Source organism: Ctenopharyngodon idella, chromosome 15, assembly GCF_019924925.1.
Source record: "Ctenopharyngodon idella isolate HZGC_01 chromosome 15, HZGC01, whole genome shotgun sequence".
Classification (NCBI taxonomy): Eukaryota; Metazoa; Chordata; class Actinopteri; order Cypriniformes; family Xenocyprididae; genus Ctenopharyngodon; species Ctenopharyngodon idella.
The window spans coordinates 14,574,489-14,590,200 of NC_067234.1; the positions used below are offsets into that span (position 1 = coordinate 14,574,489).

At 36.1% G+C, this 15,712-nt stretch overlaps 2 protein-coding genes across 3 annotated transcripts in view; both read right to left on the minus strand.

Annotated features, from left to right (window-relative positions):
* Positions 1-13,970, minus strand: part of LOC127495706 (galactose-specific lectin nattectin-like) — a 33,093-nt gene extending 19,123 nt beyond the window's left edge. The window contains exons 1-5 of one of the 2 annotated variants that reach the window (XR_007925168.1): positions 12,205-12,256; positions 11,897-11,991; positions 11,455-11,577; positions 11,168-11,276; positions 10,744-10,984 (exon numbers count right to left, since the gene is read on the minus strand). Coding sequence is in view for 1 of the 2 variants with exons in the window: in XM_051862693.1 (XP_051718653.1) it covers positions 11,897-11,991; positions 12,205-12,265 (156 nt within the window). In the remaining variant the exon portion in view is untranslated. Of the gene's footprint in view, positions 1-10,743; positions 10,985-11,167; positions 11,277-11,454; positions 11,578-11,896; positions 11,992-12,204; positions 12,273-12,416 lie in introns of those variants that run through there. The other variant, XM_051862693.1, reaches the window with a different exon arrangement.
* Positions 2,956-8,430, minus strand: LOC127495696 (sialic acid-binding Ig-like lectin 5). The gene is made up of 7 exons (XM_051862682.1): positions 8,284-8,430; positions 7,983-8,088; positions 4,458-4,790; positions 4,067-4,357; positions 3,694-3,972; positions 3,456-3,546; positions 2,956-3,352 (listed from the first exon to the last, which is right to left on the minus strand). The coding sequence occupies exons 2-7, from the start codon at positions 8,041-8,043 to the stop codon at positions 3,244-3,246; spliced, it is 1,164 nt and encodes a 387-aa protein (XP_051718642.1). The 5' UTR covers positions 8,044-8,088; positions 8,284-8,430; the 3' UTR covers positions 2,956-3,243.
* Positions 13,971-15,712: the final 1,742 nt, after the last annotated feature.

Genomic DNA, 15,712 nt, shown 5'->3' on the forward strand with positions numbered 1-15,712 from the left:
CTACCACTCCCTTCAGAGATCAGGTATTGAACCTGGGCGCTGGCGCACGGCGCCTCGCTGACAGATATCTGTAGAGCTGCGGGCTGGGCGACACCCAACACGTTCACTAGATTTTATAGCCTTCGTGTGGAACCGGTATCTTCCCGTGTACTCACTTCCAGTAGCCGGTAAATGCGGAGAACCCATTCTAGTGTTGGCTTGCAATGCCATTCCCGCCCCCTGGGCCGGATATGTGCATTCATTACTCCAGTAGAGTTCCCCGCTTGGCGAACCCTGACGAGTTCCAGGCCAAACGTCCGTCACCGACGTTGATGTTTGGCTGGGTGCCATATGTCGTGACCCCTCCATGTGAGTGGTCCCATATGTGTATTGTCCATAGTCAACTCCCCACGGTGAGCCCGTGTCTTTCCCTTAGCAGATCCAGCTCTGCTGTCACCTGTCAGATGAGTCTCCCCCTATCTCTAGGCTGGAGCCATCCCAGGGACTCCATATGCATACTGCCCACGGCCAGTCCATATGTGTATCTCCACGTAAATTCCTCCCCTGCAGGGTAGGTTGTGGCCTCCACAGCGTCCCCTACGGGTTCGCTTCCCCAGTGTTGTCTAAGTCTTACTGTAGTGGGTCTTGCGGAACAGCAGTAGACTCTCTCAGTGTAAGCTTGCCCCCTTCTCCGCCCCCCCTGGTGCGCCAGGTGGCTAGAGCTTGCTTTGGGCGCTGGAAGGGGTCTGTAACTGTGGCGTTTTATTTGGGATCCCAATTCGTCAGTCACTACTGATGTACGTCGAACGTGACCAACTAAAAGGGAATGTCTCGGTTACGTATGTAACCCTCGTTCCCTGAAGGAGGGAACGGAGATGTACGTCCCGTCGCCACAGTTCCTGTGCCCTCACTGCAGTGCAGACCTAGGTTGTCTCCTCAGCTAAAAACAGAGTGCCATTGCACCTGCTTCCCTATTTATACCACCTGGCGGGGGTGGTGCGCATTATGCAAATATCGCACGCCAATTCCATTGGCCTGTTGTAGTTTACTCGAAGCTGATAGGGCTCTCTAGCGATATCCAAATTCGTCGGTCACTACATACATAACCAAGATGTTTTCTCAGCAGTGATGTAACATAAGAACCTCCAAACATGATACAAATCTATTTTTTTCAAAATTTGAAAGGTTTTCTATCAAATGAGACCATGCACTTGTTTATATCTTGTTTTTTTGTAGAGTTATAAGCCATTACTTTTAAGTGTGCCACTTAGACATGAAATCCATAAAAAACGCCTTCAGGGTGTAAGTGGTTAATGACAGAATTTTCATTTTTGGTTGAACTAACCCTTTAAACAGTACCCTTGCCAGGGATGTGCACAGACATTTTGGGGGGCAGGGGCTCAAGTGGGAAAAAAGGGCACTTCTCATAATTATTTATTTAAAAAAAATAATAAAAGGCCTTTGTTAAACACAGAGCTTATTTTTTGCGATTTTCCAAAAGTCTATGGGAAAAATGCACAGGGTTTCGATCAAGGGAACCTGTGTGTCGCTAACTTCCAGGGTTGGCCTACAAAAACACGTCATCCCTGAGTTACTCTATAGTGCGTTTCATGGTTTCGCATCCATTCCGGTATTCCGGTATTGACAGCCCTACAGATATCTTTACCATGGTTCAAAACACAATGCATAGGACATTAAAGTAATTGAAATTATATTATGACATAAATTGCATTAGTATCAAATCAAGCATATGCGTTGCTGTGGTCAAATTATTAACGTGGCGTTAAACGTATAGAAATAATCTCACCCTTAAATAGCCAAAAATTTCATATGTTTGTAAACGTACATAAGCTACCTGAAAAAGATGCACGAGATTCATCTAGGGCTTTTTCTTTTTTGCTTCTCATTGCCAGACAGCTGTTGTCTTTTCCCGGGCATAGTTGTCAGAAGTTGTCAGCCAGCAGCAAACACGAGGTGGGGCGGGGCGCGCGTGCGTGCGGGAATGAATGACGTGTCGTAGAGGGAAGGCATCTGAACTTGACAAAGCCAACCTGGACCTGATATATAGTATTGTTTTATTCAGTAAATATATTTTTTTGACAGGGAAGCTGTGCGCAAACAGGAATATATATTTATTTATTTTAAAAAGAGAAAGAAGTAAAAAGCACTTTCTCTCGTGGAAGAAAAAGGGCAGGCGCTCAAGCCCCCTTTTATGTCTATGTGTGCAAGTGCCTGACCTTTGCAGACAAATCTTCCTGGAACCAGGGCTAACTCAACTTTGTTGTCCATCAGAGCAAATCTAAACGGGTCTTCCGGAGGGATAACTGAAGATTTTTCACAGCTACCTGACAAATATAAATATTTTTATAGAGCAAAGTTTAGGGGGGGAAAATCACTTATAAATTCTTTTTTTTTTTTTTTTTTTCTTTACACATGCCAAGATCTAGACTGTTTTTTTCAGACAGCTTTCTCTGAATACTCTCCTTGCCTTCTATTTGCCTGCAAAACTAATAGTCCCTCCTTAAACGCAAGCGTTTAGTTGAGCCAAAGTTGCTGTGTCGGGCTGAAAACAAACGTTTTGCATGCGCAGTCACTGTTTGTTACATCTATTTGCAGAAATCAACTCACAAATGACTTTTTTGTAGTTGACTCTGCATATTATGAGACTAAAGAAAGTATTTTAACATTAATAGGATCTAAAAATGAAATTGGTTTGTTTTTAACATTTGCATTTATCTCAGATTGAAAAACACCCTTTTGATTAAGATCATGGGACATCTTTATATTACTCTCCAACATTGCGAAAAGTGATCTGACGAACAGATTCAAAGAGGAAATTTGAAAGTAGACCTGAGAGAATCAGCCAAAATACTCTTTTACAGTTTGAGTTTTGTCTCAAACTTTTTATCTTAAAGATCATTTTTTGCTGTATTGAAACAATCAAAAGAAAATGTAAGACCTTTGACTACAATCACAGTTTTTATTTTATTAAAATATATTAACATAAGGATTACAAACCTCTTCTAAAACACTGATAATAATACACAGAGTGTGAAAAAGCATTTTTTCATTTTTCTGGCATGAAGTATAAAAGACACACATATTAAAAACAACTGTTGTTCAGTTTGGAGTTTTAGGACATTAGCATGTGCTAATAAGCATGCTAACTGTTCCACTTTATGCTGATGTGTAAGAAAAGCCACTTGACATATAATCTCAACAAAACCTTCATTTAGCCTAAGCTGTAATGTGTCGATCAAAGCACTAAGATCTCTCTGAAGACATTTTAATTGTCTCATACACAGATTCCTCTCTCTTCATTGAAGTCATGTAGACATGGTTGTCATCATTTGGTTGCTTTTGTGTTTCTCTCCTGTCAAAATGGTAATGGTAGAATGTGTGGCATTAGTGACTAATACAAACATTTAATGCTATAGAAATGGCCAGCCAACATCTTGAGTTTATGAAGTTCTTACCGTAGGACGACAGTCAAACAGGAAGCAAAGATGACATTTACAACAGCTGAAAGGGTAAAGAATATCCAAGAGGTGGACAAACTCCAACTTACTAAAAGATGAGAAAAATTAGAGCAGAATAAAGGACATTTTCATATAAGAATCCATCTCCAGAATGATAGTGAATTCATACAGATGTTTGACATATGGGCACTATGGCAGAAAATGTAAAATGCTAAAACACATGATTGTGTCCTACCTTTGGGTTTCTCAGCATGATTGTGCACTTGGATTTTCATTTCTGTCCAACCAACGAGATTCTCACTGACACATTCAACAGTAGCGTTGATGTTCCTGAAACTAGCAATGGAGACGGTGATGATACTGATGGTGTTCTCTGCTGAAAAGACACTGTAATATTCACCATCCAGAATCGACCAGTATATCTGGGGTAACGGCACACCACTGCTGACACACATGCAGGTCAATTCATCACCCCACACCAAACAACGAGAGCTATTCAGGATTTTAGGAGCATCTGAAGAAAAATTATAAGTTAATTAAAAAGATGGTCTTCATCAATTTACGTAAAATTTGAATTTATAATGTGTTATGGGTGAAATAATACATACGTCTTACTTCAAGGATCACAGTACTTTCAGTCTGTATGCTTTTTTGATAAATGACTGTGCAGGTGAGCTTAGTATTGTGATGTTCAGGCTCAGGATGGAAAGTCATTACTGAATACTGCTGTACCCTGCCAATCACTGCATGAGCTCCACGTCTAGTTTCATCAGGTTTAATCCCTGTCCAAACAATATCTACCGATGGATTCGTGCAATCCCCTGGAACTTTGCAGGATATCTCGGCCTTCTCTCCTGCTGTGAGCTGTGGGACGTTTATAGTTGGTTTCTGGGTGAGCTCTAAAACACAATTATTTATTGGAATCAGAAATGCTATAAACTAATCTGAATCTGTATGCTTTCTCTGTTAAAAATGCATACATACAAACACACAACCAACCTTTTACAGTAATATTCACTGTCTGAGAAAAGATATGCACTTTCCCTTGTCCCCACTCCAGTTTCAGTCTGTATTCACCATCAGATTCGCCCTGAACCAAGTTGTTTAGCATAAAGCTGCACTCTATCTCATTGCCCAAATATATATCAAGTATGTTAACACAAGGAACTTCAACAGATGGTTTTTGTGGATCTCCTTTGAACCAGGTTCTCCTAATGGGTTTTGAGACACTTTGAGGGACAGTGAAAGAACAGAACACTCTGATGCACAAACCGGCCTCTTCAGTGAAGTTGTCTTGTACTCTGATGGAGAAGTTAGTCGGTTCATCAGGGTCTAAAATGAAAAAACAAAATCAAAGCAAGATATCAGAATACGGAAGCCCTGAACCGCATGGTGAAAAAAAAAAATGGTGGGGAGGGAAAAAAAATTAAAACTTATCTCGTTATTTCAACATATTAAGTCATTATTTCGAGATATTAAGTCGTTATTTCAACATAATAAGTCGTTATTACGACATAATATCTCGTTATTTCAAGATATTAAGTCGTTATTTCAACGTAATTCCAGGTTGCTATGGTAGCGCAGGTTGTTTACACATTTAACTCGTGGCCATGAGAAATAGATGTCGTTCCCTCAATATAATGAAGTCGTGGCCACGAGAAAAATATATCGTTCCCTCACCATATGATCTCGAGGCCACGACTTTACATCGCGTGGCCACGACATAAGGATGTCGTTACCTCGACAAAACGATCTCGTGGCCACGACTTATTATCACCAAAGACTATAGAATAACACAAGACATGTCACTCGTATTGTTTTGAATGGGAGAAAGTGTAACGCACAATATGGCGGAATAAGTCCCGCCTTCAAAATAAGAGCCAATCGCCGACCTGTAAAGTCATCGCGTCACTGCAGCGGCCGTTAGAAGCACCGGTTTCTATAGAAACAGTCAGACGCGTGCCTCAGAAATGAGGCAAAAGAGACGCGCATTTAGGTCTGCGCATGCGCATTAGCTTGATCCAGCCTAAATACTGTTTTTTTGTCATGATTCGAGCATTTAGAAACAAAATTTATGAGACAGTTGTTGTCAGATTTCATTGGTGATTTCAAATATGAAATTTAATCGAAAGCTTGGCAAACAGCTTTGGAGAATTTGATGTTTCCCCATTCAAAGAGATAGGAGCTGCATGATGCCCAGGATGCCCGAGAGGCGTTTCAAAGATGGTCGCCGATTGAAATGACTTGTCTTAAAGGGACTTTGTTATCACATTCCCACGAATTAATATCTTGACATATTATCACGTTCCCACGAGTTTATATGTCGTGGCCACGACAAAACTAAGTGAACCGAACATGTCCCCTCCCGGTCACCATATTAAACAAAAAAAATATGTATAGCTCTTTGATATTAGAGGCAAACACACTGCATTTTTATCATAATCCCAACAAAGATGTTATGCAAATGAGCATGAGCAGTTGTTTTTAATTTAAATTATTGAATAATTTCAAGATTAACAGCAAAAACTAGGTCTGGTCTGACTTTAGCTTTGTGAAATTATGCTACATAACAAAACAAAATCAGCAGACGGACTGAATGAAAATGGAACAGCAGTGATACAGCGTTTCCATGGTTACCGCTATACACACAGCAGTGCTTTTCGATAAATACAGGCTAATACTACTACTTTATATGGAGATAAGAGGAAAAGCCATCAAAACTTTTCTGAAGACAGTTCCCTTCAGAGATACATTCATATCAATCACACTGTAATATTTATATTATTCTTCCTATATTTCGTGAACAGTGAGCTTGTGCATGGTGCAGTTTTTTGTCTGCTGGCGCGTCTGTTCTCCTCTTTGTGTCCGTGTTCAGCGTGTGCCTGTGTTAAAGTCTTGTTTACAGACTTCGTAAATACACAAATGAAATTTTGGGAAATTATTACAAAGCAGTTTGTTTGCAAACCCGGAATAAAAAACGCTTAAAAAGGTTTTTGGCCCCTGGACTAGAGCATCTCTATGTTTTATTATAGTTCAAATCAGATTGGACAACGGGCCGTAAGTTTGACACCCCTGATATACAGCTATTTGCACTGTAAATTGTTTTATTTACTATGGGCTATTGGCTAATAAATTTAACCTCAATGTTAGCCTGGAATGAATGCAAATTCCAATGATAACCCTCTGGGATTTTGGAGCACCAACTTGTAACAGTAGGTCAACATAACTATTGCATTCTTTAATTGATTCCCTGTCTTATTCTGCCCTCTACCCAGATAGCACACATACATCTGCAAGATGTCTGTTAAAGATCACTTCATCTGGAAAACATCTGCTGTTTACAAACATCTGATAGACATCTTTAAGATGTCAGTTTTAGATACATTCTAAATCATAAACATCTTAAAGACATCTTCTAAACGTCTATTTGACATCTGACAGGAAACGTCCTATAGACGTATTGCAGATGAGCAAACGCTCTAAAAAATACGTCTTCCAGACATAAACACACACCTCAAATAGACGTCTCCGAGATGTACGTGTGCTATCAGGGTAGTGGCTAATATCGAAAGAGAACATGCTGCTAAACCTGCCCAATAAATGTTATTAAACACTCGTTAGGCAGGTTATTTCCACTTTTAGAACATTATTTTCATTTTTTTTTTAAATAAATGCCTTTCTGATATATGATGTGAAAATAGAGAAGAGCAAACTCGGCAAAAGGCGCCCTTTATCATACTTGATATACAATAACGATATATTATGTCGTAATAACGACTTACGTTGAAATAACGACTTAATATCTTGAAATAACGAGATATTATGTTGAAATAACGAGATATTATGTCGTAATAACGACTTAATATCTTGAAATAACGACTTAATATCTTGAAACGAGATATTATGTCGTAATAACGACTTAATATCTTGAAATAACGACTTAATATCTTGAAATAACGAGATATTATGTTGAAATAACGACTTAATATCTTGAAATAACGAGATATTATGTCGTAATAACGACTTATTATGTTGAAATAATGACTTAACGACTTAATATGTTGAAATAACGAGATAAGTTTTTATTTTTTTTCCCTCCCCACCAATTTTTTTTTTTTTTTTTTTTTTTTTTTTTTCACCATGCGGTTCAGGGCTTCCGTATCAGAAAGACTGTGGACTTAAGTTTATATCAGCAAAGTTTTACGGAAATGCATAGGCCCTATACATAGTTTTTATCTAACATTGTCATCCAGAGCTCAAAACTCACTTTTATGAGAAATGTCTAAAACAACCCAAAATATCCAGACACTAGTTTTGTACACTACACTAAAGGAAAACATGCAGCTTCTGCTCACTCGATCTCATTTTGCCTACTTCAAAATGTACAATGTTGTATTTTTAGTAACTTATGTAACTTTGATCATAGTAGAAAAAAATAAATAAAAAAAAAATAAAACTAAAACAACTGGCTGAACTGGAGCAGTCAAATTTAAAGCAAGAAATAATATAAAAGTTAGCACTCACGTGAAATCTCACAGTTTTTCATTCTGACGACAGTCAAGATGAACAGCAGCGTTTGCAGCATCTCAGACTAATGTGATGAAACGAGCACAGTCGCTGGAAACCAGGTCTGGTTATATTTAGCACAAATATTATGACAATAATAAAAGTATGTTGAGGGCTATTTTTATTTGACATACAGCTGAAGAAAATGAGAAAATTTGTATTTTGGTAATAACATTTTTGAGAAATTGGTGTAAAATCATTCATAGCAAAGAAAAAAAGACATGATGATAAAATGATATTGAAATAAATGATCACTTACCCGATATTTGAAGAGCTCGTATAACCTGATGTGACAGCAGTTTTAATTGTGATCAGATTGGTGCTGTTTTTCTTGATCTAGATGTCTCCAGTTTCAGCAGCTCATCACTACGTGCAGCGAGATGTCTGTTGTTGCACAATACTTGTGCTACACCACCTATCCTTATGGGGTTATTTTTTGTTCCATTTTCATTGAATGTGTCAGTGAGAATCTCATTGGTTGGACAGAAATGAAAATCCAAGTGCAGAGTCATGTTGAGAAACCCAAAGGTAGGCAGGACACAATCATTTTACAAGCATTTTACATTTTCTGCCATATACTGTATGTCAAACATCTGTATGACTTCACTATCATTCTGGAGATGGCTTCTTATATGAAAATTTCCTTTATTGTTCTCTAATTTTTCTCATCTTTTGTCCCCCCTTGGATATTCTTTACCCTTTCAGCTATTGTAAATGTCATCTGGGTCATTCCGTGTCAAATCAACCAAAGGTCCCCGGCTCAAATTTTTGAATTTGTTAATATTTTTTTCTGTAGTAAGACAAACATAAATAGTGATGAAAGCCAAAATATTAAATGTCACAGATGTATATTTACTGAGTAATCCACTACTTTGTAGAGGGGGGTCAAAATAAAAAGTACACAATTAAAAGTTTATTTAAGTTTATTTTATGTATAAGAATGAGAATCTAGAAGGATATTAAGATATTTTGAATACTTTTAGAGTTACAAGCCCACTACGTTGGAAAAAGAATATTTATGGCACTTAGACAGGTATGCCCTGCAATTGAGCTGATAGAAAAAAAAAGAGATACATTTCTAGTTTCAACATTATTTGTTCTTCAGATATTCCTCTTTAGAAAAAAAAAAGGTATCAGTTGTATGCAAAGTGACCCACATTTGGTTTTTGACCACTGAAAGTGTGTACAAATTACCAATTTACTAAAGGAGCCACATTAACATGTCCATATCTCTGAGATTGAACCATTGAGGCCCTTTAAAATGAAGATACTGTGATAGAAATATAGTTTATGTCAACATGAAATGTACAGAAAATGCAAACAAAGGATGCTCAGGTCAATGACCATGTACCCAAAAAGTGCTTAACACAAGAGAACTAACAGTCATATGATTAGCTTAGATCATTACGAACCAATCACCAGAACAAATCACAGTGAAGAAGACATTGATTTTTACTCAACTGTAAGACTTAAATGTGCTTGTATCTTTCTATTCATTGAGACTCACTCGGTTGTTGTGACCAGTGATCTCCCGGCCGTAAATAAAACTTCATTTCTGCAAAGAGCAACTTGGAAGTTGTGTCAGGTATATGCTGCGCAGCTAAGGAATACTAAAGATCCTACGCTCAAAAGACAACAAAAGTAACAGCTAAAGTGTGATTGAGGCAGTGAAAGTAGCTTCTTGATGGGACTCCGTCACCATACTTCGGGGAAGTATTAGATTGTATTGTAAGTATTCAGGAATTCAGTGAATTACCCTGAGATACTGTAGTATTACATTAACAACTAGGAGTTGCTTAAATTGTCCGTGGTGAAGTCAGATTCGTATTGAGAATTTCCACGACAATACCAAAAGGAAAGTTTGTTAAGAACCATAATATAAAAGGATATTAAGATATCTTTAATACTTCTTGAGTTCCAGGCATGCAAACTTGAGGCAAAAAACACAAGAAGTGCTTTTTGCCATTTTTTAACTGTCACCGCATACAATGAAACAATAAGTCAAAAGAGTTTACTAATAGACTTACCAGTCTATGTGTACAAATAAAATAATGATGCTGCCATCTTTCTAAAGTCATTTTTACACCCCTGTAAATCGGCTCCAAATCTCAGGTGAAAATTGTCATTTTGACCTCCTCTACAAAATAGTGGATTACTCAGTAAATATACATCTGTGACATTTAATATTTTGGCTTTCATCACTATTTATGTTTGTCTTTCTACAGAAAAAAAAAAAAAATTAACAAAATCAAACATTTGAGCCTGGGAAGTGTCTGAAATTTGGTTGATTTGACACGGAATGACCTATCTTTGCTTCCTGTTTGACTGTTGTCCTACAGTAAGAACATCATAAACTCAAGAAATAGATTTTGGCTGGTCATTTCTATAGTGTTAAATGTGCGTATTAACCCTTGTGTACTGTTGCGGGTCAATCTGACCCGTTTTGATATTTGAGTTGTCAGAAACATCAGTTAACCTATGTTTTTTTTTCTTGAAATTTTGTGACTTTTTCTCATTTAGGCCTATGAACATGCATGTAAAGTTTTAACACGCTGATGTGTTTTGACATATACACATCTAAATTTTACACACAGCTGTGTGCAGCTTAAACCCCTCCCCTGATGATGACATCAATTAATGTCATTCTAATAACCTCAAACCGTACTACACAATACACTTATACTTTTATATAAATGAATTTGATTGTCCACAATGCACATGATTTACCTTATCAATGGTTTTATTAATTTGAGGAGTGTTTCAAGATATTGAGAAGAGATTAAAGTTTAGAAGAGGTTTTATTTCAGAATAACATTTTTGTAAAGATAAGATCAGAAAAAGTAAATGTAGTTCAATCAAAGTAACTGTGGAGCAGGATGACTGCAAATGATCTCACAGGTCCTTAACACATAAAGAGCTCTTTAAGATTGAACAGGGTGCATCATTCCAGCAAGGGTTAGCTGTAGGGTGGAATAATGAAATAAGTTACTCTGATCATCATAGTGGTGTTAGAATAAAAATAAAATAAAATGTTCAACTTAAGGCAAAAAACCAAATGAGTCATTTCATGTTACTGTATGATAAGAAATTATAGTATTGTAAATTATAACTGAAAGTATTCAAAAAACAGATTGCATTCTTACAGGAGGTGCTGATCTCCAAACAGTGTTCGGATCGGTAATTGTTAGGTTCTCCAGGGCACCAGTTGGTATATAAAAATGTAGTTCCATCACTCCACAACCAATGTCCTTCCTAAAGAGTGAAGAGAGTGAATACAAAGAGTTCGCTACTGTAGTCAGACTTCAGAAAGATCTAATAAAGTTCTAGTTAAGTCAAACCATCTTCATTGGAAACTTTGCCTTTACTGTTTAAAACAGAAATTTCAGTTCAGACAAACAAATAGATCTCTTTAGGGCACAGTTAAACTTACTTGTACAGCATCATGAGCACCAAGCCAAGAATGAGTGGAAGTAGGCAACAGACTCAGCAGGAAATTTTTTTCCAGTTTATTACGCACAGATGCGAGATTCGCATCAAGACTTTGACAGTTTCTCTAAAGAGAGAGATTTTTTTATTGTCAATACAAAATCTAATTTGTTTAGTAAAAAGCATAAGTTTTGCATAAAGCATAAGACTTTTTAAACATTTTAGACATTTGCAAACAAAGTCTGCTTTGATTGATTTATTTGCTCAGTATCAGTTTTATTTATTATTTATTTGCAGAAAAGAAAGTTTTACTATAAAAAAACTCACCATTCCCTTTATATTAAGTGTCTATAACCAATATGTACTAACATTTAAACATTTAGATCTGTCTATCTATGGTTAAAGACACCTAATATAAAGTGTGACCAAATCAAATAACACATTACCTCTGCTGTGATCCAGTTAGCCGGCTGAGAGATGTACTTGTAGCATCGGAGTCCAAAATTTGTCCATCCAACGGGGCATGTTTTGGCTAAATCAGCTGCATGCAGTACATAAATGTTAAGGTTCTTGTAATAATCACAGCAAAGAATGTTTTTATTTTTATTTATGTAGCTTATTTTATGTTTGTGTGATTATGTGCTGTGTACTGTAAACCCTTCATTAATCATGCAAATATTAGTCAATGGAATGTTGTACATTTCCAAAATGTTTTTAAATAGCAAGGGTTTTTACAAATAAATGTCTTGGTTACCTCCTGCATTCTCCATGGAGAAGATCGTGAAAAGAAGCAGAAAACTTCTCAGCATTGCCATGATGAACCTGAAATGAATAAGCAGGTAAAGTTAGATGTCTGAATGCACTCATATGCTGCACACTGGGGATTCTCCAATGCAGTAAAAGACAAAGAACAAAAATACTTTAGGTAGAAAATGTATTCAGTAGGTCTTTATTCCAAAAACTCACCTTGGATTTCAAACTGTTGCCTTCAGAATCTCAGAGGAAAATTTTGTGAAGTTCCAGAAACAGCTGTGCTTTTATAATAGTGTGTACAGGCTAAGAATAATTAATGTTAGAATAATTTTCAGGTAGACTATCTGAATCCTGAATGCTATCAGTCATTAGTTTAAAACAAGCGCCTCAACCCCTGTGATGTGTGGCAGCAGCAGCAGTGCGAGATATCTAGGGAGAATGATCAAGCCGACACGGAGTTTGTGTACCATAACATTCGCATATTTTTTGAAGGAAGATGTGTCATATTTATACACACAAGATCAGGCAATAAAATCCAGGATGTCCAGGGCAACCAATCATACTCAAAGATCAAACTTTAACATATATGGCATATTAAGAATTATAGTAACAATTAAGAGAGATCAAATGTTCAAATGTATGTGCGTCTTGAGTTCCTGTTTGTATGCGAGTGTATCAGTGTTCAAGGTCTTCTTCACTGAAAAAAAACAATAAGTAAAATTTTCTTAATTTTTCTTTGAAGTTTTTGCACTTATATTTTAAAGTAAATTTCACATGTAAGGAATTTACTAAGTTAAATAAAATTAACAAAGAGAATAAGTAAATTTAACGTTACTCAATTTACTTGCTCATTTGAAGTTTACTTTGCAATACTCTGTTTCAAGAACATTTTACTCACTCTTTGTAAATTTTACTCAAACAATGTAGCACTGAAATAAGACATGCTTTTAAAGTGTATGGTTTACTTAAAACAGTTAAGTAAACAACACAGTAGACTTTGTGTTACACTTTATAAGACAAACATATCTACAGAATATAGGTAATGAGGTACCCAACTGAACACAGACACCTCAATACATGGTACACAACACACAACAGTGACGGTGACACTCAAAAGGACCCATTTATTCAAAAATCCACTGTTTGTTACCACTTATAATAAATGGGTCATTTTGAGTAGAACATTAATTCCATATGTCATGAAACAGGCTGATAGAAGACTGTGAATAGAATCCAGACAAGACTTTTTGTTGACAGGTTTGCTGGGTTGCACACACAAACGGATATCTTTTGACAGGATCCGGTGTCCGGGGCTGGATTTGATATTTCTGACATGGAGATTCCATCCAATCTAACACTATATTTATTTATGCCAAACATTTTATAACACACCTCTCCATGATATGAAAGTTTTTGATCTTATTTTCACTTTAAGTAAAGTGCTACCATTTTTACTTTTCTACTGGCCAGTGACTATATTCCTTACGAAAAAGACGTTTATTCAAGTGTGCTATTGGTATACTTCTTTTAAAGAGGTCATGAATTGAGAAATCAACTTTTCCTTGAGCTTTTGATATATAAGAGGTCATTGTACTATAATAATTTCCTGTAAGTTTCAGAACGAAAAACTTCCTTGTTAGTACAATAAAAGCTTTTATTGACACCAGACCCAGCGAACGACTGATCCTGAACGTGCCTATCCATAGATGTCATATCTATGTCACGTTCTTCTTAGAAATATACTTAAAATTGCACTTAAGTATACTTGACATGTACTGACAGAAAGGTCTAAATATTTGGACTATACTGTACATGTACTCGATATACTTAAAAATATGGTTAAGTTTTCTAAGTATACTTGGCTTGTAGTTGTGTGTAATCTTTTGATTGAGTAGCCCATTAAATACCCTTTTCCACATAGTTTTAACTTACATTGTTTGAAAATATTGATTTATAAAGAAAACCGATATTTTCCTTATATCTAAATTTTTGTTGGCTAGTCCACTGGTCGTGTACATAGGAATTTACTTCAGATCTACTTTACTCTTTCCCCAACACTGACTGAATTTTCCAGCTATCCATGTTTTCACTGTTATATGGGGCGCTATTACGCATCTTCTAGTACAGAATTTCTGGATCAAAACACAGGTGAAGAAGAAGCAGAAACAAATGATAGAAGATTGCTTACACAAATGTAAAATAACATAATCATCAAACATTAAACAACATATAAGTTTAAAACTGCCTGACTTTACTAAATGAAATGTTGAACCCATGAAGAGGAAACAACTGTGAAGCTTAGGAGGTGTTGATGGACTTGATCTACTCCATCTGTGTTTTGATCATCATTCTGAATCCCATCCAGACGTAGTCTTTGACAAAAATGCGATTTTCTCAGCTTTTTGTTTAAATTGTTGCTTTTTTTAAATGAAAATTACCCACATTCAAGTGTTGATAAAAAAAAGGATGCACAAAGCTTGAATTAAATTTTTTTTTTAAATGCAAGAGTTCATGGAAAGTATAGTTAAAGGTATATTTCAAGTATAAAAAATTAATACATAAATAGGAACATACTTAAAGTGCAAAAATAATATATAAATAAATTATAAGTGTTATGTTATGTTCACTTAAAGAAAACTTGCAAGTATACTTGCAGTATAATACTACTAAACTAGTAGTTTACTGAGAGATACTTCAAAATGTACTTTCATAAACAAAAAAATTACTAAAATTAAAATAGAAACTACTCGTAGTACAGATGCAGTACAAATGAGAAATGTAGTTGTGAACTTTTAATAATGTTACACCAATAGTACACTTAAACGTATACTTTTATATACTAAAAAATGGGCCAATTTAGTCCCAAGCTGTATCGAAATAGTACACTTAGTAGTACACAATAGTACACAAGTTTACTACTAGTGCATTGATATTAGTATACTTACTACATAAATTATACTTAAAAATATACTTAAACTTTACTTAAGTATACTTCATAAAATGAATTGGAAGTATATTTATTTTTCGTATGGGTATACTACATTATAATATATAAGCCTGTATACTATGACTCTCAGGCTGATAGAAGACTGTAAATAGAGTCCAGACAAGACTTTCTGTTGACAGGTTTGCTGGGTTGCACACACAAACGGATATCTTTTGACATGATCCGGCGTCCGGGGCTGGATTTGATATTTCTGATGTGGAGATTCCATCCAATCTAACACTACTTATTTATGCCAAACATTGTATAACACACCTCTCCATGATATGAAAGTTTTTGATCTTATTTTCACTTTAAGTAAAGTGCTACCATTTTTACTTTTCTGCTGGCCAGTGACTATATGCCCTTACGAAAAAGAAGTTTATTCAAGTGTGCTATTAGTATACTTCTTTTAAAGGAGTCATGAATTGAGAAATCAACTGTAAGGGTGGACCTCCTACAGGGGTTCAGGCTGTAGGGTTGCCGAGCGACTAAAGAAACGTTATCAGCAAGATGGTAGAAAACT

Coding starts and splice junctions, on each gene's coding strand:
- LOC127495696 (XM_051862682.1), bottom strand. CDS start 8,043: ATGCTGCAAACGCTGCTGTTCATCTTGACTGTCGTCAGAATGAAAAAC. Junction 4,791..7,982: donor GAAAAACTGTGAGATTTCAC/GTGAGTGCTAAC, acceptor TTTTCATTTTAG/ACCCTGATGAACCGACTAAC. Junction 4,358..4,457: donor AGTGAATATTACTGTAAAAG/GTTGGTTGTGTG, acceptor ATTGTGTTTTAG/AGCTCACCCAGAAACCAACT.